Source organism: Salvelinus namaycush, chromosome 13 (genome assembly GCF_016432855.1).
Source record: "Salvelinus namaycush isolate Seneca chromosome 13, SaNama_1.0, whole genome shotgun sequence".
NCBI lineage: Eukaryota > Metazoa > Chordata > Actinopteri > Salmoniformes > Salmonidae > Salvelinus > Salvelinus namaycush.
Window position 1 is genome coordinate 15,234,264 of NC_052319.1, and position 23,464 is coordinate 15,257,727.

Here is a 23,464-nt window from a genome sequence, read left to right on the forward strand (position 1 = left end):
TAGCCCTAATTTTAAGGTCCAAGCATTTCCCCAGCGAGGATTCTCTCTCGTTGTCCCTGCCTCTTTCCTACTCAGAATTTAGGAATAATTACTATTATGACTTTTGATAAGTTATTAGGTCTCACACGCACATAATTTTTTCCCCTGCTGATATCCTTCTTGTAATTTTCTCAATAATGTTGCCAAATCCTGTCCTCCTTTCTAGTCATGCCTGTTCTTCCTCATCCTCGGACTCTTCTCACTCTCTCATTCGCCTACGTTCCCTCTTCTGTCTCTCCCTAAACTGTCTCTGTCTACAGTTCCTTGGTGGGGCCTTACAATCCTCTGCCATGTGGCCTGTTTTATTGCAGTTGTAGCACTTTCTGTCCTCGGGTTCTATCCACTTTCTACTCTCCCTGTTTCCCCATTTCTTTTTAAAATCTTTCCTGCTCTTTCCTGCAATTTCCCCAAGAGTGGCGATCAAATGTTCTGCTCCTGTCTGTTCTTTCTTACTTTTCTTTTCCTTGCCATTATGCTCATGGTGTATAGCATACCTCTTTACTTTGGCTAATGTGGCTGTTCCCCACCCTATCAGAGTCTCTTTTATGATTTGGCAAATTTCAGGCTTCATACCACTCAAGAAGGCTATTTTTAACTGTTGGTGGTAAGGTCCGTCCTCTCCCTGTCTAGGATCTACCAGTCCACTATTAGCATTGAACACGTCCCTCAGTCGCTCTAAATACTGGCTAACAGTTTCCCCATCCCCTTGTTCACACTCATGTATCTTTGAAAAGTCTGCATGTCTATGGTAATAGTCCCTAAGATTATTACAGAGCTGTGTCAATTTGTCTGCATAATCCCCATCTCCTGCCCATGGTAAAACCGGTTCTCCTCCTTGCCCTGGAACCCAGGCTCCCCTCACTGCTGCCCAGTCTTTCCCCACTATCTGTCGGACAGCCCTTTCCAATTCTCCTGTATTTAGTTTAAAACTCTCGGTCAGTCCCTCCATATCTCTCCTAAACCCTTCTATTCCTGTTTTTGGATGTACTATTCCCCCAACTGCTCTTGCTACATCTCAGTCCAGGGTCGATACACTTGTAAGGTATCCGATTGGTCAGCTTCGCCTGCTCTAGGATTAGGAAGCTCTATGAGAGGACACTGATCCTCCTCCCAATCTGATTGAACCTCCCTCAGCCCTGGCTTATTATACGGTGCTAATCGCTTTTTAAGGTTAGACTCTCTTGGTTCTGGCTCTTCTTTCCTCTCCCTGGCTATGGCTTGCTCTCTCTGTTCGTGTTCATATCTTTCTCTCTTTCTACTTTCTATTTCTATAATCTGTTATTATACTTACATCTCACTTACTCCCGTTAGTCCTAGACTAACGTAATTTACTTTACTTTATCTTCTATATTACGTTTTCCGGCTACTGTACTTCAACCAGTTTTACTTTTAGGTCTTACTGTTAGATACTGTACTTCAACCAGTTTTACTTTTAGGTCTTACTGTTAGATACTGTACTTCAACCAGTTTTACTTTTAGGTCTTACTGTTAGATACTGTACTTCAACCAGTTTTACTTTTAGGTCTTACTGTTAGATACTGTACTTCAACCAGTTTTACTTTTAGGTCTTACTGTTAGATACTGTACTTCAACCAGTTTTACTTTTAGGTCTTACTGTTAGTTACTGTACTTCAACCAGTTTTACTTTTAGGTCTTACTGTTAGATACTGTACTTCAACCAGTTTTACTTTTAGGTCTTACTGTTAGATACTGTACTTCAACCAGTTTTACTTTTAGGTCTTACTGTTAGATACTGTACTTCAACCAGTTTTACTTTTAGGTCTGACTGTTAGATACTGTATTTCAACCAGTTTTACTTTTAGGTCTTACTGTTAGATACTGTACTTCGAAATTTCTTAATTAGATCTGTGACCCAGTGCCGCCAACACTAACATAGATACTTTTGTCTTAAACTTTCTCTACATTAGATTATATGGACGGTATACCCGATACAAATCTTACTTACTGTTATTTTTACAGTTAAAATCCTCCCTCACATTTATCTTGCTTTAATTTTTTGTAAGTTTAGAATTTAACCCCAAACTAATGAATAAAGATCACCGACCTTATCTTTCAGCTGAGAATTCAATGTTGGTTGGATTTCGTCAGTGTTTTCTGTCGTGTACCAGTTTGCCACCGGCCTGAAATGGAACCTCAATTTCCAGAGGTCAGGTCTTTAACTCACGGATCTCTGATCCGTCCGTGCACGGTTTTCGGCGCTCCCATGGGACGACAGAAAACAGGTATTGAAATCCGGCTTCGAAGGACCAATTGATAAGAGAATTTCCAATCCCAATGATAATAACAATCAATCAATAGCTCTGACCAATTCCCGAGGTTTGTAAGACCATGGGTATAATAATAATTAGTCAAAGACTCAGCTTATACAAAAGGTTAGTACAGTTTATTCAGAGAACGTTCTAAAGTCAAGAATACAAAACAATTCATTTTATACTGACTTCTCACGCCCACACATTCACACAACCATACGCACACATGTGTCCTGCTACCCAGCCGACAGAGATTAGTGACCTTGTCCTTGAGACGTACTCCCCGTTCTCTCCCAAATCTCTAGTCAGGTCTACACCAAGCTCAGACAGTCTGTGTTTAAAATACCATAAAGACATATTGTCTTTACCCTAATTTTTACTATTGATGTTACTGAACAGATTCAAGTTGGTTTCCAAAGTTAAGGCTGCATGCTTCTCAATGGTTGATGCATGGAGTGAAATACGGGCTCTGATCAGCCCAGACATTTCTATATGTAATCCCTTATGAAAGCAGAGTTTTGATGGTTGCCACTAAAAAGAGGATGATCCCAGCTGCGACTTTATTTGTCAGCTGCTAGTATTAAGCACATGCTCCACTATAAAACTGGAATAGCCTATCCTGCATGATTTTGAAAAACGAACTGTGGAAAGCGGCCTCCATTCGCTATTCGAGTGCATACGGATGATGTTTCTTTTTTTCTCCCTGCCCCTGTTCCTGCCCAACGGGCCATTTTAAATCAAAACGTATTGTGTATATATTACCATATAAATCTAAATCTGGCGTGTAGGACCTGTTTCAAATCATCACCTCTTTGCTCCGGAATGGGAATATTATTTTATTCAGCTAAGTTCAATTATATTCTTCTTGCTATGAAATCAAATAAAATAATGGCACGTGACTTAAAAGCATATATTTTCTGCTAAATGAACTAGCCTATTGCGTGGCGCATAGCCAGATAATATATAGGCCGACTCATTCTGTTCTTCCTGAAATGCATTTTCTTCGTATCATAATGTTTCCAAAATAAATCATAGATTTATTGTGATGGTGAATATTAAATGGTTTTAATAGACTTGTGTGTATGTAGATGTTCCAAAGGCTCACATCAGTGGCTTGTGTGCGTCGAGACCTGGATATGATAAACATGTGTATGTTAATTAACGGTCAATCACTGTGAGAACGGCAGTCATTTGCTTGACAATAACCGGCAAAGTGTCGTGGCCGCCACAGCCCTAGTCATGAGTGCATTCAGGTGCGTGTTCCGCGGCAAATTTTCTTCACAATAGACAAACATGCCCATTATTGTTCAGGACAACCCAGGGTATGACGCCATGTGATCTTGGAACTCTGAATCAAACATGGTGACCATAAACGTTGACACTGTATATGACATGGAAATGTGAAGTGCACATTTGGACTGTTTTACTTGCTTCTATGATACCAAAGGGGTATTTTATTATAATCCTCAACATCTCATCTTTCAAAATACATTGAGTCCTCTTAATTTACAGCGTTTCCCTCACTCAGACGACAAAAAAAGTAGCCCAATTTAGCGGGAGGGGGGCAACTTCTTGTTACGTGTGTTGCTCAAGTTCAGAATGTCTTGTCAGTCAAAAACCATACAGCGCTGTAAAGCAATTTAGGTGCTTATCAGTGACCAAATCTGCAATTTTCTACCCGAATACGGGTACGAGTGTAAAGGGCTAAGGCCTACATTTTTCTATCCTGGGCCACATGACTAAATTCCTTGTCATTCTGTTGGCAGCGCACATTAGGTCCAGACAGCTCGTACAGTGAATCTACACACAGGACTGATCCTTGAGCTCCCAGCTTCAGTCTGCCATAAGTCATTGGACTAGTTCCAGGAGTTTGGTCTTGTCTTGAGTAGGTCTGGTTAGTGTTATTCATCAAGCTGAAACGCCACAGGGAAATCTAGGTCAGTGGGATTCTGGTCTGGCTCCTAATAGCCCTCCCTAACGATCTTTAGACGCATGTTGTTGCTCAGGCTGAAAGTTTCCACTTCCACCTCTCGTTACGGTTACCGGGAACGACAGAGATTTGGCTAATCTGGTCGTCTGATCTGATTTAAGCAACACCTAGGAATCGCATGACTGACCAACTCACCTCAGGGACAGGAGGACAACAAGATGTGCAGTGTTTTCTTTGAAACAGTCTGTCTGAGGATGTATATTTTGTTGACGCTGCACCAACTCTAAATGGAAGTCCTTGAGGTGAGATAAGAACTTTATTTTGAGGAGCGTTTCCTGGAGGTGCACTTGATCTGTAACACAAGCTGGCCCTGCTGGGGAGTCTAAGAGGATAGGGGAAAGGAGGTCACCTCAGCTGATGTGTGCCTGTCTGAACCAGTAGTGTATCTTGTGTATAAACTTGCTGTTTTATCTTTGCGTGTGTTTCTCTAAGCTCAACGTTTGCGTGCGTCTGTGAATCCCTTGTGAGTGCATGTTTGTTGACGCTCCTTTTCCTGTCTCCATAGTTCCTGTTGTACTGCGAAGGCACTCGCTTCACAGAGAAGAAACACCAGATCAGTATGGAAGTGGCAGAGAGTAAAGGCCTGCCCAAGCTCAAATACCATCTGCTGCCCAGAACCAAAGGCTTCACCACAACACTGAAATGCCTCAAGGGCACAGGTGGGGCATGCATGCACGTGTTGCGCGTGTGCACACACACATACACACGCAATTCAAAATAAGGTCTCGTATTATTAGAGATTTTCTCTTCTGTCTTTCATTGTTTTTAGTATCTGCCGTGTATGATGTCACACTGAATTTCAAGGACCACCAGGTCCCCACTCTGCTGGGCATAATCAACGGCAAGAAATACATGGCAGATATGAAAATCAGGTGGGTACTAATCAATATGTATGACCCTGTGATTATTACTTGAGCTGTTTGAAGTGAAAACCCATGATGTTCTGTTAGCCTCTTGGCTTTGTTCCAAGCACATTGCTATTTTTTTTAATAGTAAGCAGGACAGTGGACTGCTCAAAACTGAGCCAGAATCTTACCTAACACTCCTTTTGTGTTGCTGGGGTAGTCCTGTCCTACCCAACCCGCAGAGGTAAAGAGAGGTAAAGAGAGGTAAAGAGAGGTAAAGAGAGGTAAAGAGAGGTAAAGGGAGGCTGGGAGAAAGGCATCGACAGAGTACGGATTGCCCTGCGGTGAAAAACAGGACTCGGCGGCTCAAGTCCTTGAGACCATAATTCAATCATGAGTCACAGTACCAGCCTTCAGTAAAAAAAAACTAACTCTTAGGGAGAGGTGAGTAAAACTATAAGATTACAGAGAGCCATTTGTCAATGACATCATGGACTGTTTCTTTTCAAATCATAATGACCATTTGAATGACAACATTGAGAGACCTTCAAAGCCTTTCCTTTTAAATTAGATTACACGGAGAGGCATATCAAAACAGCTCCACTGCATGAATGAGCTCCTTGTGAGTCTAAACGGGGAGAGTAGCCTGGTGGGGCAAAAGCAGGTGCTTGTGGCAAATAAAACATAATGCTATACATCCAAAGGCTGTTCTATGGCCCTGTTTTACTGTAGATGACACTGTATGAGGTGCCCCATCTGAACTTTGGGTGAGTTTGCCCCCTGGTAGTTAGATGTTGCTATACCAGACTCATTCTCTACTCCATGGTTTCCCAAACTCGGCCCTGAGTGCATGTTTGGTGTTTGCCCTAGCACTACACAGCTGACTCAAATAATCAAAGCTTGATGAGTTTTTTAAATTTGAAGTCAGCTGGTTTGTGATAGGGCAAAAACCAAAACGTGCACCCGGGGGGGGGGGGGGGGGGGGGGGCTGCTCTACTGCACTCCATAGCAGACTCCCCCTGCTATCTCTTGATTTTGTGTTGACTGCTTGTCTCCCCTGCTCCTTCTCCCTACAGGCGGTTCCCTGTAGATGAGATCCCAGAAGATGAGAAGGAGTGTGCCAACTGGCTTCATAAGCTTTACCAGGAGAAGGTAGGGCTCTTCAGTGCTTGAGTTGTAACTGAATATTGTTAAATGCAGTTTTGTTCCCTGTACAAGTCTCACACACAGATAAACTCCCATATGAGATGAGTTACTGACACATACCTTATTTGGAAGTAACTACAAAATATGTTTAACCAGGTTTGGTAGTACCTTGACATTCATTCGGTCTCCCTCTCCAGGATGCTCTGCAAGAACACTATCATAAAGAGGGCACTTTCCCAGGTCCCACCATCACCCCTCCTCGCCGGTTGTGGACGCTACTTAACTTCTTGTTCTGGGCGACCCTTCTGCTCTCGCCCCTCATAAACTTCGCCTGCGGTGTGGTGGTCAGTGGCTCCCCCCTCCTCATCCTCGGCTTCAGCCTCTTCCTTATCATTGGTGAGTAGAGGGTACATAATGCTTCCTCGTTACTCTTACCTTAGGCTGGGGCGTCGATCCAATAACCATGAGGTTTACAGCTAACTCTAACACATATGGGAATGTAACTGAGATGTTGACTAATGTGCGTAGTTCCTGACAACAAATGTTTTCTGCCTCATTGACATTTGGTCCATAATCTCTGTCTGTTATCTTTTTGGTCCTCCTCAGCCTCTATAGCCATCCGGCGCCTGATCGGTGTCACCGAGATAAAGAAGACGGGCTCCAGTTACGGCGACGAGGGGGCTAAGAAACAGAACTAGAACTCTCCCTCCTGACCGCAGTTGGTCGCTCTCGTACGGTCGTCCTGCGGTCCCCCTCCCCTATTCTGTTGTCCTGAGGTGCGAGTAAGCACTCCGGGGAGGGGGGTCAAACCGATTTACACCAGAGATGGATCTGGACGATGAGGGAAGGAAGAGAGGGAGGGGTTTGACCATGGGAGGAGTGTAGAGAGAAAAAGGAGACCATCTGCAGCCAGCTCTCTATGGAGTAGGAGATGGCAGGACTGAGAACGGGAGGTACTGCTGTGAACATGCTCCTTGCCCCCTTATCCAACCCCCTCAGACCCCCCGCCACCTCGCACTCTTCGACTCCTTTGACCCTAGGAACCAAGCCTATCAGCAGCTTTCCTTTCCATAACTTTCTTTTGAATTTAGTTTTTGATTTGAGGTTGAGGTGTTACTTCAGTGTTCACCTTGTAACATACAGTACAGTATATCTCCCCCCTCGTTCTACCGAAAAAGCCCGGCAGAGCTCTACAATGCGACCATTTTCCTCGCATATGCGCCTAAATATGTTGCTGTGCGCCTAGAAAAAAATGACCCAGATGATAATTGTAGCAATGATATCACTGTACGGCAGCCCCTTAGTGCCATGGCGAATACACCGAGCGCAAATTCATGACCGTGGTAATTGCACCATTACTACATTGAAAACGGCTTGTTGCCTCCAAAAAAATGTCATTGTGCTCTTTCTTTGTGTACTTGTACATTTTTCAACTTCGGCGCACGTATGCTCCCTGTACAAAAAGGTCAGTGTAGAACCCTGCCAGGTTTCCTCTGAGCAAAAAAGGTGTTTATTTTCACTGTGCTTCATCTCTCTGCTGTGGGAACCATTTTGTATTCATGAGCAAATATAATGGGGTGGTTCTATGATTCTACAAGTCTATGCATTCTTACCAAGACAGTCAGTAATATTCAACAGCAGCCAAACTAGCTAAGGGACTTATTTTCAACAGCAGAGATGGAACTTCCAGTGTTTTAAATCCTGAGTCAGGGTTCTATGTGTTAAGACTACAGTAAGGGCTCTGTATTCATTAACTTCATGGTAACTAACTACTTACTAACATTGGCATGATATTCCACTCCACTATTCCAACGCCCCGGCTTCTGACCGTAATTATTTTATGTATGTAGGTTTTTACAGCATTCTCCATTGCTTGCTCACAAGTAGATATCTGCACACATATTACCATGTCAGTTCCTGAGTGAACTATGAACTTGTTCTCCTGCCATCTCTGCTCTGGTTTAAACATGCTAAACCACCCCCAGGGTTAGTGTGACCTCTTTATAATAACCTTGATCACCAATTAACCCTAACCCCCAGCTACCTTTTTTATAGCTGAGATGCAGTACTTACTGAATGAATGAGTTGTTCTAATGATCGAAGCTGAGAGCTGCTGGTCTCACTGCGATCCCCTTCTCTCCTTAAACAGTGATGGGGTTGGTAGTGGCATTAGTGTATGGAACACGGAACTTAGTCATGTCCAATTGTAACCTCATTACTGAAAGAACATTTGATTCTGCTGTTCAGCTCTAGACTGTAGTAATGTTTGCCTTAATTCAAGTTTGCTTAAGCTAGGGTGATTGTTTGATTGGTTGCTAGGTTTCCTTCCCACCTCATTTCTCCCTCTGCTACAGTCTTCTATTCAGACACACTCCACCAACCCTTCATCCATAATGGTGCACTGTGGGTAGTTGAGTTTTCTCCAGGGTAGTACTGACATGTTTATGGGTTTATTATGCCCAGGTATATGTTGAGGTGTGAGGATCAGTAGGATCTTATTATCAGTAGCCACCAATAACATGATGTTACTAAAGCTACTTACGGGTCCTGAATAGTTCTTATTATTAATTGTTTTTTTCTCTTTTTATTTTGCTGCTATTCATTGTATGGCACAGCGCCACCCAATGCTCAGGCACTGCAACTGCACTTGCTTTCAAAACATGTTACATTGTTTATCTCTACTCATTGGACAATTATTTACACTCTGATGGTAGTCTGAATGGTGACCCGCCCCATCTGTGGTCTGAGGGGTTGGTGTATAGGGAGGCTGAGGACTCCTTTATAACTGGGATTGACATGAAAGCAGAACTCAAAGATGACAGGTGACTGGTATTTCCCCAGTGCAACATGCAAACGTGGTAGCAACACGTCATCACTAGTCTATAGAACACCATCCTGTTTCAACGTCACCATCTTTTCTCCCTATGTTGATGTCCTTTGTTATTCTTTTTATTTTAGCGTTAAATGTTTTTTAACCAGGACAGATTCATGCAAGCCTTAAGACAGAGTGCAGCTTCATTGCATTGTGTGTGTGTGTGAACATAGACAACACTTCCTCAGTAGTATTAAGTTTTGATTGGCAAGTAGTGAGGGACACTGACTCAGTAAGATTCACATAAATCTGCCCTCTGTTAAAATGATGAGGAACTCCTGTTTTATTTCTCACTACAGAAAAAAGTAGTTAGGGTTAGTTAAAGTATAGCTATTTGTAAAGCTGAAGAGATGAGGGTCCCATGAGAATCTTCTCCTAGTTACAGTCATAGTTAAGAGGGCCCCATTTTAATAATACTTACTGTCCCATGATGCTTCTGTGTTCGATACCTCTGTTACAACTCCTGTTACATCGCTCAACTGTCAACACAACTGTTACAGTAGCTTAGGAGATATATGTTCTAAGTTTTGGGCCATGATGTTCTCATCTCCAGTCTACTTCCCATAACTCCAAACTACAGTACCACCTCTCCCTCAGGTATCTATCAGTCCAGCTCTGTGTATAAGGTGTATATATTTCCAGTGCAACAGAACATGCAGAGAAATTAACCTGTGGGTTTTTACTGGGGGGAAAAATCCCACTAACTTAGAATTTTCTTATTTTTGTTCAAGTTTTCGAAACTTAAGAATTGGGTAACGTTCGAAATACGACACTGAAATCTGACCCTTTTTGGCTTAAAAGTGGCACATCTCAACTTTTATTTGTCATTTTTCTAAATATCTGTTTATTCAATTAAGAATATTAAAGGATTTAATCTCTAATGCTGTCGGTTTGTCTGAATGAATTTCTCAGTTTGCAGCAGAATCCAGATGTCATTCTGAGACCAAGTCATCACAGGAGGGTGCTGAGGGGAGGCCGGCTCATAATGGCTGGAATAGAGTGAATGGAAGGGTATCCTACACATGGAAACCATGTTAAATGTGTACGATACTTTTCCATTCACTCCATTTCAGCCAATACTATGAGCTTGTCCTCCCCAATTAAGGTGTGACCTGAGTTCATGACAACCAATCAATACAGACAATGGCAGAACCACACACTGCAAAAAGTTACATCTAAGCAGGCCTATATATTGTATTGAATAATAATTCACTTTGTTCTATATATACATACCTATAGTACCAGTAAAAAGTTTGGACACCTACTCATTCCGTTCTGCAGCGATACACCATCCCATCTGGTTTGTGCTTAGTGAGACTATCATTTGTTTTTCAACAGGACAATGAGCCAAAACACACCTACAGGCTGTGTAAGGGCTATTTAACCAAGAAGGAGAGTGATGGAGTGCTGCATCAGATGACCTGGCCTCCACAATCACCTTACCTCTACCCATTGTGAGAGATCGCAGAGGGAAGGAAAAGCAGCCAACAAGTGCTCAGCATATGTGGGAAAAGCATTTCTCGAGAAGCTGGTTGCGAGAATGCCAAGTGTGTGCAAAGCTGTCATCAAAGGGTGGCTATTTTGAATTGTTTAACACTTTTTTTTGGTTACTACATTCAGTTGAAGTCGTAAGCTTACATACACTTAAATTGGAGTCCTTAAAAGTTTTTCAACCACTCCACAAATTTCTTGTTAACAAACTATAGTTTTGGCAAGTCAGTTAGGACATCTACTTTGCATTTTAACAACAATTGTTTACAGACAGATTATTTCACTTAAATTCACTGTATTACAATTCCAGTGGGTCAGAAGTTTACATACTCTAAGTTGACTGTGCCTTTAAACAGCTTGGAAAATTCCAGAAAATTATGTCATGGCTTTAGAAGCTTCTGATAGGCTACTTGACATAATTTGAGTCAATTGGAGGTGTACCTGTGGATGTATTTCAAGGCTTACCTTCAAACTCAGTGCCTCTTTGCTTGACATAATGGGAAAATCAGAAGACCTCAGAAAAAGATTTGTAGACCTCCACAAGTCTGGTGCATCCTTGGGAGCAATTTCCAAATGCCTGAAGGTACCACGTTCATCTGTACAAACAATAGTACGCAAGTATAAACACCATGGGACCATGCAGCCGTCATACCACTCAGAAAGGAGACGGGTTCTGTCTCCTAGAGATGAACGTACTTTGGTGCGAAAAGTGCAAATCAATCCCAGAACAACAGCAAAGGACCTTGTGAAGATGCTGGAGGAAACGGGTACAAAAGTATCTATATCCACAGTAAAAGGAGTCCTATATCGTCATAACCTGAAGGCCGCTCAGCAAGGAAGAAGCCACTGTTCCAAAACCGCCATAAAACTGCACATGGGGGCAAAGCTTGTACTTTTTGGAGAAATGTCCTCTGGTCTGATGAAACAAAAATAGAACTGTTTGGCTATAATGACCATCTTTATGTTTGGAGGAAAAAGGGAGAGGCTTGCAAGCCGAAGAACAACATCTCAACCGTGAAGCACGGGGGTGACAGCATCATGTTGTGGGGGTGCTTTGCTGCAGAAGGGATTGGTGCACTTCACAAAATAGATGGCATCATGAGGATGGCAACTTATGTGGATGTATTGAAGCAACATCTCAAGACATCAATCAGGAAGTTAAAGCTTGGTTGCAAATGGGTCTTCCAAATGGACAATGACCCCAAGCATACTTCCAAAGTTGTGGCAAAATGGCTTAAGGACAACAAAGTCAAGGTATTGGAGTGGCCATCACAAAGCCCTGACCTCAATCCTATAGAACATTTGTGGGCAGAACTGAAAAAGTGTGTGCGAGCAAGGAGGCCTTAAAACCTGACTCAGTTACACCAGCTCTGTCAGGAGGAATTGGCCAAAATTCACTCAACTTATGGTGGGAAACATGTGGAAGGCTACCTGAAACATTTGACCCAAGTTTTTTTATTTATTGGCAAGTGCTACCAAATACTAATTGAGTGTATGTAAACTTCTGACCCACTGGGAATGTGATGGGAGGAAAGGAAAGAAAAGCTGAAATAAATCATTCTATCTACTATTGTTCTGACATTTCACATTCTTAAAATAAACTGGTGATCCTAACTGACCTAAGACAGGGAATTTTCACTAGGATTAAATGTCAGGAATTGTGAATAACTGAGTTTAAATGTATTTGGCTAAGGTGTATGTAAACTTCTGACCTCAACTGTATGTGTTATTTCATAGTTTTGATTTCTTCACCATTCTAAAATTGTAAAATTAAGAAAAACCCTTGAATGACTAGGTGTCCAAACTTTTTTGATACTGTATGTGTGTGTGTATATATATATATATATATATATTAGTTTAGACATTGTTAATGTTGTACATTTATGGAATATCTACATAGGCGTACAGAGGCCCATTATCAGCAACCATCACTCCTGTGTTCCAATGGCACGTTAACTAATCCAAGTTTATCATTTTAAAAGGCTAACTGATCATTAGAAAACCCTTTTGCAATAACATTAGTACAGCTGAAAACTGTTGTGCTAACTAAAGAAGCAATACAACTGGCCATCTTTAGACTAGTTGAGTATCTGGAGCATCAGCATTTGTGGGTTCGATTACAGGCTAAAAAATGGCCAGAAACAAAGTCCTTTCTTCTGAAACTCGTAAGTCTATTCTTTTTCTGAGAAATTAAGGCTATTCCATGCGAGAAATTGCCAAGAAACTGAAGATCTCGTACAACGCTGTGTACTACTCTCTTCACAGAACAGCGCTAACCAGAATAGAAAGAGTGCGAGGCCCCGGTGCACAACTGAGCAAGATGACAATTACATTAGAGTGTCTAGTTTGAGAAACAGACGCCTCACAAGTCCTCAACTGGCAGCTTCATTAAATAGTACCCGCAAAACACTGGTCTCAACGTCATCAGTGAAGAGGCGACTCCGGGATGCTGGCCTTCTAGACAGAGTTCTTCTGTCCAGTGTCTGTTCTTTTGCCCATCTTAATCTTTTCTTTTTATTGGCCAGTCTGAGATCTGGCTTTTTCTTTGCAACTCTACCTTGAAGAACAACATCACTGTTGACGTTGAGACTGGTGTTTGGGCCGACCAATAATTTTCTAAGCAGAAAAAAAACTAAAAAAGGTAAGCCAACAACATTGAATAATTTAGCTTGGAAAGAAAAACTAGAAAAAAACACATTTTAAGTGAATTATCACTCATTATCAGCTTGGTGATTCGAGCCCTGAATATTGATTGGCTGACAGCTGTGGTATATCAGACCACATATCACGGGTATGACAAATCATTCATTTTTACTGCTCTAAATACGTTGGTAAACAGTCTATAATAGCACTAAGACACCTCTGGGGTTTGGGGTATATGGCTAGTATACCACGGCTAAGGGCTGTATCCGGACACTTCGCGTTGCGTCGTTTATAAGAACAGCCCTTAGCCGTTGTATATTGGCCATATATTATACAAACCCCTGAGGAGCCCTATAGCTTAAATATAAGATATTTACTGTAGACTTGTTTAGATTTCACGTTTTGCAGTGCACAGAGGAGGCTCTTTGAATCACCAACAGCATCCTTCCATCCTCAGGACCATATAATAACCAGGTACATATCAGTCACCCCCTTCATACAGCAATATCACACTGCAACACCCATGTGTTAAAAATACCCATGGTTTATTTTCAAGTCCTACCATAGACTTGGACTACTTACACGTGTCCCAAACTCTGAGGAGCTGTATATAATATAAATATGAAATGTACATAATATACATAATACATTTTGAATATGTTGTATTGACTTAAATTATGATTGTATTTAGCAGAACCTTTGCTTCCATATTTTGGCAATAATAAACCTTTTGAATGACAAGCAGAGAATCAACTATCAAATCTCATACTGTTATTTTACTGCTGCTCTGAATGGCGTTTTTCACTAAGGAGGGGGGGAAACAACAGATCTCTTGCACAAGCAGGTTGAAAAGAGCGGGCCTCTGTTTTTATTTTTATTTAACCAGGTAAGTTGACTGAGAAGCCATTCTCATTTACAGCAACAACCTGGGGAATAGTTACAGGGGAGAGGAGGGGGGATGAATGAGACAATTGTAAGCTGGGGATGATAAGGAGGCCAGAATGCTGTGATGGTATGAGGGCCAGAATGGGAATTTAGCCAGGACACCAGGGTTAACGTCCCATCCGAAAGACGGCACCCTACACAGGGCAATGTCCCCAATCACTGCCCTAGGGCATTGGGATATGTATTTTTAGACCAAAGGAAAGTGTGCCTCCTACTGGCCCTCCAACACCACTTCCAGCAGCATCTGGTCTCCCATCCAGGGACCAACCCTGCTTAGCTTCAGAAGCAAGCCAGCAGTGGGAATGTAGGGTGGTATGCTGCTTTGGTACAATCTTCAACTGTATCTCAAGAAAGTATTGCAATAACTCTTGCGAGAGGAGAGAGCTTGTTAAGTATTTTTCGAGAATTACCGTAATTAATCAGGATTTCTTAACTGTAGCCAAGGCCCTATTACTTTTTGCATGGCTTGCAGTCAGTTAATTCTCACTCAGGGATTATTTTACAGCCTGGCAGTGGAACAGCTGTTACATTCACTCGGAATTTGAATCTGAAAAATAAAAGCTTGTTGAGGAAGCAGAATATTTTCTTCTTCTTGCAGTCCATTTAAAATGATGGAACACCATCCTAATAATTACTTGACGTTAGACTAGGATTTTTGTATGGATACATTTCTGAGATGTGGTATTCAATGACGTGACAAGTCATTAGACCCACTAGTTCTGACTATATACTGTGCATTCAAAAAATATTCAGACCCCTTGACTTTTTCCACATTTTGATACATTACAGCCATATTCTAAAATGGATTGCATTCTGTTTTGCCCTCATCAATCTACATACAATACTCCATAATGACAAAGCAAAAAACTGGTGTTTAGATTTTTTTGCAAAAATTAATTAAATAAAAACTAAAATAGGGCATTTACATAAGTATTCAGACCCTTTACTCAGTTCTTTGTTAAAGCACCTTTGGCAGCGATTACAGACTCAGGTCGTCTTAGTTATGACGCTACAAGCTTGGCACACCTGTATTTGGGGAGTTTCCCTCATTCTTCTTCTCAAGCTCTGTCAGGTTGGATGGGGAACGTTGCTGCACAGCTATTTTCAGGTCTCTCCAGAGATGTTCGATCGGGTTCAAGTCCGGGCTCTGGCTGGGCCACTAAAAGACATTCAGAGACTTGTCCCGAAGCCACACCTGCGTTGACTTGGCAGTGTGCGTAGGGTCGTTGTCCTGTTGGAAGGTGAACTTTCGTTCCGATCTGAGGTCCTGAGCGCTCTGGAGCAGGTTTTCATCAAGGAACTCTGTACTTGGTTCCATTCATCTTTCCCTCATTCCCGACTAGTCTCACAGTCCCTGCCGCTAAAAAACATCCTCACAGCATGATGCTGCCACCACCATGCTTCACCATCGGGATGGTGCCAGGTTTCCTACAGATGTGACGCTTGGCTTAAGGCCAAAGAGTTCAATCTTGGTTTCCTTTAGGTGCCTTTTTTTGCAAACTCCAAGCAACCTGTCCTGTGCCTTTTACTGAGGAGTGGTTTCTGTCTGGGCAATGCCATAAACACCTGATTGGTGGAGTGCTCCAAAGATGGTTATCCTTCTGGAAGGTTCTCCCATCTCCACAGAGGAACTCTGGAGAGTGGCCATTGGGTTGTTGGTCACCTCCCTGACCAAGGCCCTTCTCCCCCGATTGCTCAGTTTGGCTGGGCGATCAGCTCTAGGAAGAGTCTTGTTGGTTCCAAACATCTTCCATTTAAGGACGATGGAGGCCACTGTATTCTTGGGGACCTTCAATGCTGCAGAAATGTTTCGGTACCCTTCCCGTCCCGGAGCTCTACGGAATATTACTTCAACTTCATGGCTTGGTTTTTGCTCTGACATGAACTGTCAACGGTGGGAACTTATATAGACAGGTGTGTGCCTTTCCAAATCATGTCTAATCAATTGAATTTACCGTAGGTGGTCTCCAATCAAGTTGTAGAAACATCTCAAGGATGATCAATGGAAACAGGATGCACCTGAGCTCAATTTTGAGTCTCATAGCAAAGGGTCTGGATACTTATGTAAATAAGGTATCTGTTTTTATTTTTAATAGATTTGGAAAAATATGTAAAAACCTGTTTTTGCTTTGTCATTGTGGGGTATTGTGTGTAGATTGAAGATGAAAAAATTATAATTTTATCCATTTTAGAATAAGGCTGTAACGTAACAAAATGTGAAAAAAGTCAAGGGGTCTGAATACTTTCCGAATACACTAACATCATTCCTTTTGACAGGTATCTATAGGTGACCAGGGGATTCCCACATGCAAATGCGGGAATGCAAATGAAGGTCACAAGTTTAGCCATGCATCGGATCACAATATCAACGGGGCTGTAGTGGAGCATGTTGAGACCTTCAAGTTCCTTAGTGTCCACAAAACAAACTATCATGGTCCAACCACACCGAGACAGTTGTGAAGAGGGCATGACAAAGCCTATTCCCCCTCAGGAGACTGAAAAGATTTGGCAATGGTCCTCAGATCCTCAAAAACTTATACAGCTGCACCATCGAGAGCATCCTGACTGGTTGCATCACTGCCTGTTATGGCAACTGCTCGGTCACTTTATCTCTACCTACATATTACCTCAATTACCTCAACTAACCGGTGCCCCCTCACACTGACTCTGTAACGGTACCCTCTGTACATAGCCTCGCGATTGTTATTTTACTGCTCCTCTTTAATTATTTGTTACTTTTATTTTTTACGTAACACTTTTTTCTTAAAACGACATTGTTTGTTAAGGGCTTGTAAGTAAGCATTTCACTGTAAGGAATACACCTGTTGTATATGGCGCATGTGATTTGATTTCATTCAGTGGAATGGCATGTCTCCTTGAAACTGAGCCAGAACAACCGCTACCCTCACTGTCATCCCTGTCTGTACCGGACATTGTTTAAAAAAAGTGCACCTGGGGCATGCAGGCATCCTGGCTGGCATGGCGCTGTCATCAGAGAAGAAAGCGGCTATATGGCAGGCAACAGTTTGACAGCGCACCAACCCAAACTGGCACACCATGAGGAGAAGGAGGTTGACGGCCAGTAATTTTGGAGCAGTGGTTAGGGCCATACGCATTACACCATTGCTGCTAAAAAGGGTTCTCAGATCACAGTTGTTGGATGGGGTGTTGTCTGTAAAGTGGGGCACAGATAATAAAAAGGGCATCAAAATGGCTACAGGGACGGATGTGCAGGAGTCAGGGCTTTGGGTCACAGGGTCTGGGGTCCTCACCGGTTGGTCTGGTGGGCACCACAGCAGTGGTGGAGGTCAAGTGTCCCTATGGTGCCAGGGACCTTACCATTGAAGAGGCAGTGAAGTCGAAGGATTTCTATATCCAGGAGGAGGGAGGGTGTTATCGTCTCCGTGAAGACCATCCTTACTGGCACCAGGTCCAAGGGTAGCTCCACATCACTGGAAGGGACACTTGCTTAGTGCATACACACACACTAAGCTCCCAGAAAAGGTTATATTACATACAAGTTTTGCTCAAAGCAGACAACTAAAGTCATGTAGTTAATCTCTGCACAGTATGTTAGTTTGTCTGCTAACTAGACAGCCAGTTTAAGTGGAATGATTAACTGACAATATTTAAATTTAATTGACGTTGCCTAGAACTCTAATGTTTCCATTGAAGTCCAAGTAAGTAGTAAGTAGAGTTGGATAGGAGACACCCTACATAAATCTGGACTGTTTAACTAGAGAGAGAGTAAATCTAACGATGGGAGAACCATCACTTCTAGCAGATTTTCTTGCTGAGGGTGGCGTTGATCATGCACTGCTTCTTATGGGGTGAGCCTGATGTTCCGCATGTCACACCTCATGTCTAAAACATGTGGGAAAGGTGACATGAAGTCAACATGTTGATGCATATAGAAATTCAATGTTTTACGCAAAAATGTATCATATTTGGTGAGTTACTAACCTGTCCGTCCACAGGCTCGATGTGCTGTAGTCTCCACAACTGGACAACTGGCACTCCACAAGTGCACGGATCACACTGGCACAGGATGTCCATGCATCGGATGGCCTAAGGGATGCACTCCTGTTGGACTGGAAAACAAAGAGACATTTGGTCAGTGGTAGGTCTTTTTCAATGCTAATTCAATGCTAATCACCATATTTATCTGGACAGAAAACGCATAGTTTATCCTAATACATACCCACCTTGGACAATGTGACAGTTGGTCCCTCACCCAATCCTCATGCATCATAGTTTGTTCTTGTTTCCCAATCATCAGCTACTTCTCTGATGAGTTGGTCTTGGAGGCTTACACGTGCACAGCAAGTCTGCACCAGCACATTACCATAACAACGTGGATAAGGTGGGATGAATCTCAGGATTTTTAGTCAAACATTTGCCCTCAACATGGATCCTGTTTCTCTATGTCTTCTGTGAGATGTATCTCATGCTCTCTGAACCTTCTGTGTTTCAGGAATGGAGGAATGTTCACAGTGACTCCTGCAGGCCTCAAGCTCTCGACCAAGAAGCCTTTGCCTGCTAAAATCATATCTCCAGACATGAAGATCTTCTCAAACCCTGACTTCTGGACAATGGCTTTGTCTGACACAGATCCTGCATGCAGATCACTGTTATCACAGCATTAGGCGCAACTCCCAGGAGCAGCTTGATGGAGTTCATTGAACGGTACACAGAGAATATTTGCTTCTGCAGATCCATTTGACTTGGAGTAGCAACTTCAATGTCAGTACAGTCAATGACCATCCTAAAGGTTCTGCTGGAAACCTGAAAAGACGCAGGCAAGCACGTTAGGTTCTTCTGACTTGGAACAGTCTTCATGATGCTATTGAAAAAAGCTTGTGGATCATGTGAATGAAAGTGATGGTAACATTGCTGACAGTGTTGGCACTACAATGGAATAGTTGAGCCAGGTGCAAGTTGGTGTAACTGTGACGCAACTTCATAAGCGCCATAAACACTTAATCCTCAAATGATTGCACCTCGACCCTCTACTTGGCAAAGTAGACAACGCAGTCCTTGCAACGTTCCAGGTATTCAACAACGATGTTGAACATGCCTTTGTCTGGAAGTACTTCATCAGTCAGCTGTGATGCTAAATACCCGTTGCGGGTATACAGCTGATTCTCATGTTAAACATTGACTTGCGTAAATATTTCCTCAAGATGCACCACAGTGAGAACATTTTGCAACCGTGAAGACAGCAGCCTCCTACATCCGTCAGCGGCCAAGGAACCTGGAACTTTTTCTGCCGTAGTTGATGTTTCTGGATCCTCCTCTTCTGCCATGGTGGATGAGCTACCTTTTCTGGTAAACACAGGGCCATTTCTCTTTCCCAACGGAAAATGGCAGCTGCAAACCCATGTGTTGACACTGGGTTTCCAATTCACCTGTACGAAAGACAAAAGTAAATATTACTAGCTTGCATGATTACTAAAATGGGAACATCTACAGTTGAAATCGGAAGTTTACATACACCTTAGCCAAATACATTTAAACTCAGTTTTTCACAATTCCTGACATTTAATCCTAGTAAAAATTCCCTGTCTTAGGTCAGTTAGGATCACCAGTTTATTTTAAGAATGTGAAGTGTCAGAACAATAGTAGAGAGAATGATTTATTTCAGCTTTTCTTTCTTTCATCACATTCCCAGTGGGTCAGAAGTTTACATACACTCAATTAGTATTTGGTAGCATTGCCTTTAAATTGTTTAACTTGGGTCAAAAGTTTCGGGTAGACTTCCACAAGCTTCCCACAATAAGTTGGGTGAATTTTGGCCCATTCCTCCAGACAGAGCTGGTGTAACGGAGTCAGGTTTGTAGGCCTCCTTGCTCGCACACGCTTTTTCAGTTCTGCCCACACATTTTCTTTAGGATTGAGGTCAGGGTTTGAGATGGCCACTCCGATACCTTGACTTTGTTGTCCTTAAGCCATTTTTCCACAACTTTGGAAGTTTGCTTGGGGTCATTGTCCATTTGGAAGACCCATTCGCGACCAAGCTTTAACTTCCTGGCTGATGTCATGAGATGTTGCTTCAATACATCCACATAATTTTCCTCCCTCATGATGCCATCTATTTTGTGAAGTGCACCAGTCCCTCATGCAGCAAAACACCCCCACAACATGATGCTGCCACCCCCGTGCTTCACGGTTGGGAGGATGTTCTTCGGCTTGCAAGCCACTCCCTTTTTCCTCCAAACATAAAGATGGTCGTTATAGTCAAACAGTTCTATTTTTGTTTCATCAGACCAGAGGACATTTCTCCAAAAAGTACGATCTTTGCCCCCATGTGCAGTTTTATGGCGGTTTTGGAACAGTGGCTTCTTCCTTGCTGAGCGGCCTTCAGGTTATGACGATATAGGACTCCTTTTACTGTGGATATAGATACTTTTGTACCCGTTTCCTCCAGCATCTTCACAAGGTCCTTTGCTGTTGTTCTGGGATTGATTTGCACTTTTCGCACCAAAGTACGTTCATCTCTAGGAGACAGAACGCATCTCCTTCCTGAGCGGTATGACGGCTGCGTTGTCCCATGGTGTTTAAACTTGCGTACTATTGTTTGTACAGATGAACGTGGTACCTTCAGGAGTTTGGAAATTGCTCCCAAGGATGAACCAGACTTGTGGAGGTCTACAATTTTTATTCTGAGGTCTTGGCTGATTTCTTTTGGTTTTCCCATGATGTCAAGCAAAGAGGCAATGAGTTTGAAGGTAAGCCTTGAAATACATCCACAGGTACACCTCCAATTGACTCAAATTATGTCAATTAGCCAATCAGAAGCTTCTAATTCCGTGACATAATTTTCTGGAATTTTCCAAGCTGTTTAAAGGCACAGTCAACTTAGTGTATGTAAACTTCTGACCCACTGGAATTGTGATACAGTGAGTTATAAGTGAAATAATCTGTCTGTAAACGATTGTTGGAAAAACTACTTGTGTCATGCACAAAGTAGATGTCCTAACCGACTTGCCAAAACTAGTTTGTTAACAAGGAACTTGTGGAGTGGTTGTAAAACGAGTTTTAAATGACTCCAACCTAAGTGTATGTAAACTTCAGACTTCTACTTTATATTTAAAATACCATAACCCACATACTTGACTATAGCAACTGTAAAATAGACTGGACTTGTCTATCTGCACATCTAAAATTCACCTATGTCGATGTGACTGCTGGGATGAAGGAATTATCTGGAATGCTCAACTAGATGATCAAATCACATTGTATTAGTCACATGCGCCGGCGTAGACCTTACAGTGAAATGCTTACTTACAAGCCTTTAACCAACAATGCAGTTTTAAGAAAATACCCAAAAAAGTAAGAGATAAGAAAAACAAATAATTAAATAACAATAGTGGGGCTATATACAGGGGGTACCGGTTTAGAGTCAATGTGCGGGGGTACCGGTGTCGAGGTAACTGAGGTAATATGTACATGTAGGTAGAGTTATTAAAGTGACTATGCATAGATAATAACAGAGAGTAGCAGCATCATAGAAGAGGGTGGGGGGGCAATGCAAATAGTCCGGGTTGCCATTTGATTGGCTGTTCAGGAGTCTTATGGCTTGGGGGTAGAAGCTGTTTAGAAGCCTCTTGGACCTAGACTTGGCGCCCCGGAACCACTTGCCGTGTGGTAGCAAGAGAGTCTTTGGAGTCTTTGACCATTTTTAGGGCCTTCCTCTGAAACCGCCTGGTATAGAGGTCCTGGATGGCAGGAAGCTTGGCCCCAGTGACGTACTGGGCCGTTCGCACTACCCTCTGTAGTGCTTTGCGGTCGGATGCCGAGCAGTTGCCATACCAGGCAGTGATGCAACCAGTCAGGATGCTCTCAATGGTGCAGCTGTAGAACCTTTTGAGGATCTGAGGACCCATGCCAAATCGTTTCAGTCTCCTGAGGGGGAATAGGTTTTGTTGTGCCCTCTTCACGACTGTCTTGGTGTGCTTGGATCATTTTAGTTTGTTGGTGATGTGGATGCCAAGGAACTTGAAGCTCTCAACCTGCTCCACTACAGCACCGTCGATGAGAATGTGGGCATGCTCGGTCCTCCTTTTCCTGTGGTCCACGATCATCTCCTTTGTCTTGATCACGTTAAGGGATAGTTTGTTGTCCTTGCACCACACGTTCAGGTCTCTGACCTCCTCCTTATAGGCTCTCATCGTTGTCGGTGATCAGGCCTACCACTGTTGTGTCATCAGCAAACCTAATGATGGTGTTGGAGTCGTGCCTGGCCGTGCAGTTATGAGTAAACAGGGAGTACAGGAGGGGACTGAGCACGCACCCCTGAGGGACCCCCATGTTGAGGATCAGCGTGGCGGATGTGTTGTTACCTACCCTTACCACCTGGGGGCGGCCCGTCAGGAAGTCCATGATCCAGTTAGAGAGAGAGGTGTTTAGTCCCAGGGTCCTTAACTTAGTGAGGAGCTTCGAGGGCACTATGGTGTTGAATGCTGAGCTGTAGTCCATGAATTGCATTCTGACATAGGTGTTCCTTTTGTCCAGGTGTGAAAGGGCAGTGTGGAGTGCAATAGAGATTGCATCATTTGTGGATCTGTTGGTGCGGTATGCAAATTGGAGTGGGTCTAGGGTTTCTGGGATAGTGGTGTTGATGTGAGCCATGACCAGCCTTCCAAAGCATTTCATGGCTACAGACCTGAGTGCTACGGGTTGGTAGTCATTTAGGAAGGTTACCTTAGTATTCTTGGGCACAGGGTCTATGGTGGTCTGCTTGAAACATGTTGGTTTTACAGAATCAGACAGGGAGAGGTTGAAAATGTCAGTGAAGACACTTGCCAGTTGGTCCATGCGTGCTCTGAGTACACGTCCTGGTAATCCTTCTGGCCCTGCGGCCTTGTGAATGTTGACCTGTTTAAAGGTCTTACTCACGTCGGCTGCGGAGAGCATGATCACACAGTCGTCCGGAACAGCTGATGCCTCTAATCGAGCATAGAAGCTTTTAGCTCGTCTGGGAGGCTTGTGTCACTGGGCAGCTCTCGGTTGTGCTTCTCTTTGTAGTCTGTAATAGTTTGCAAGCCCTGCCACATCCGACGAGCGTCGGAGCCGGTGTAGTACGATTCGATCTTAGTCCTGTTATAATGCTTTGCCTGTTTGATTGTTCGTCGGAGGGCAAAGCGGTATTTCATATAAGCTTCCGGGTTATAAGGACAGTCTAGGGTACAAATTTTCATTAGCACCTAACTAACCACAGATT

General features: G+C 43.0%; 1 protein-coding gene across 2 annotated transcripts in view; it reads left to right on the plus strand.

Moving 5' to 3' along the window:
- LOC120058277 (1-acyl-sn-glycerol-3-phosphate acyltransferase gamma-like) overlaps window positions 1-10,043 on the plus strand; it is a 28,639-nt gene extending 18,596 nt beyond the window's left edge. For both annotated transcript variants that reach the window (XM_039006824.1, XM_039006825.1), the window contains exons 6-10: window positions 4,805-4,958; window positions 5,069-5,171; window positions 6,221-6,296; window positions 6,488-6,686; window positions 6,897-10,043. In XM_039006824.1, coding sequence (XP_038862752.1) covers window positions 4,805-4,958; window positions 5,069-5,171; window positions 6,221-6,296; window positions 6,488-6,686; window positions 6,897-6,988 — 624 coding nt within the window. In that variant the 3' untranslated portion in view covers window positions 6,989-10,043. The remainder of the gene's footprint in view (window positions 1-4,804; window positions 4,959-5,068; window positions 5,172-6,220; window positions 6,297-6,487; window positions 6,687-6,896) is intronic.
- Window positions 10,044-23,464: the final 13,421 nt, after the last annotated feature.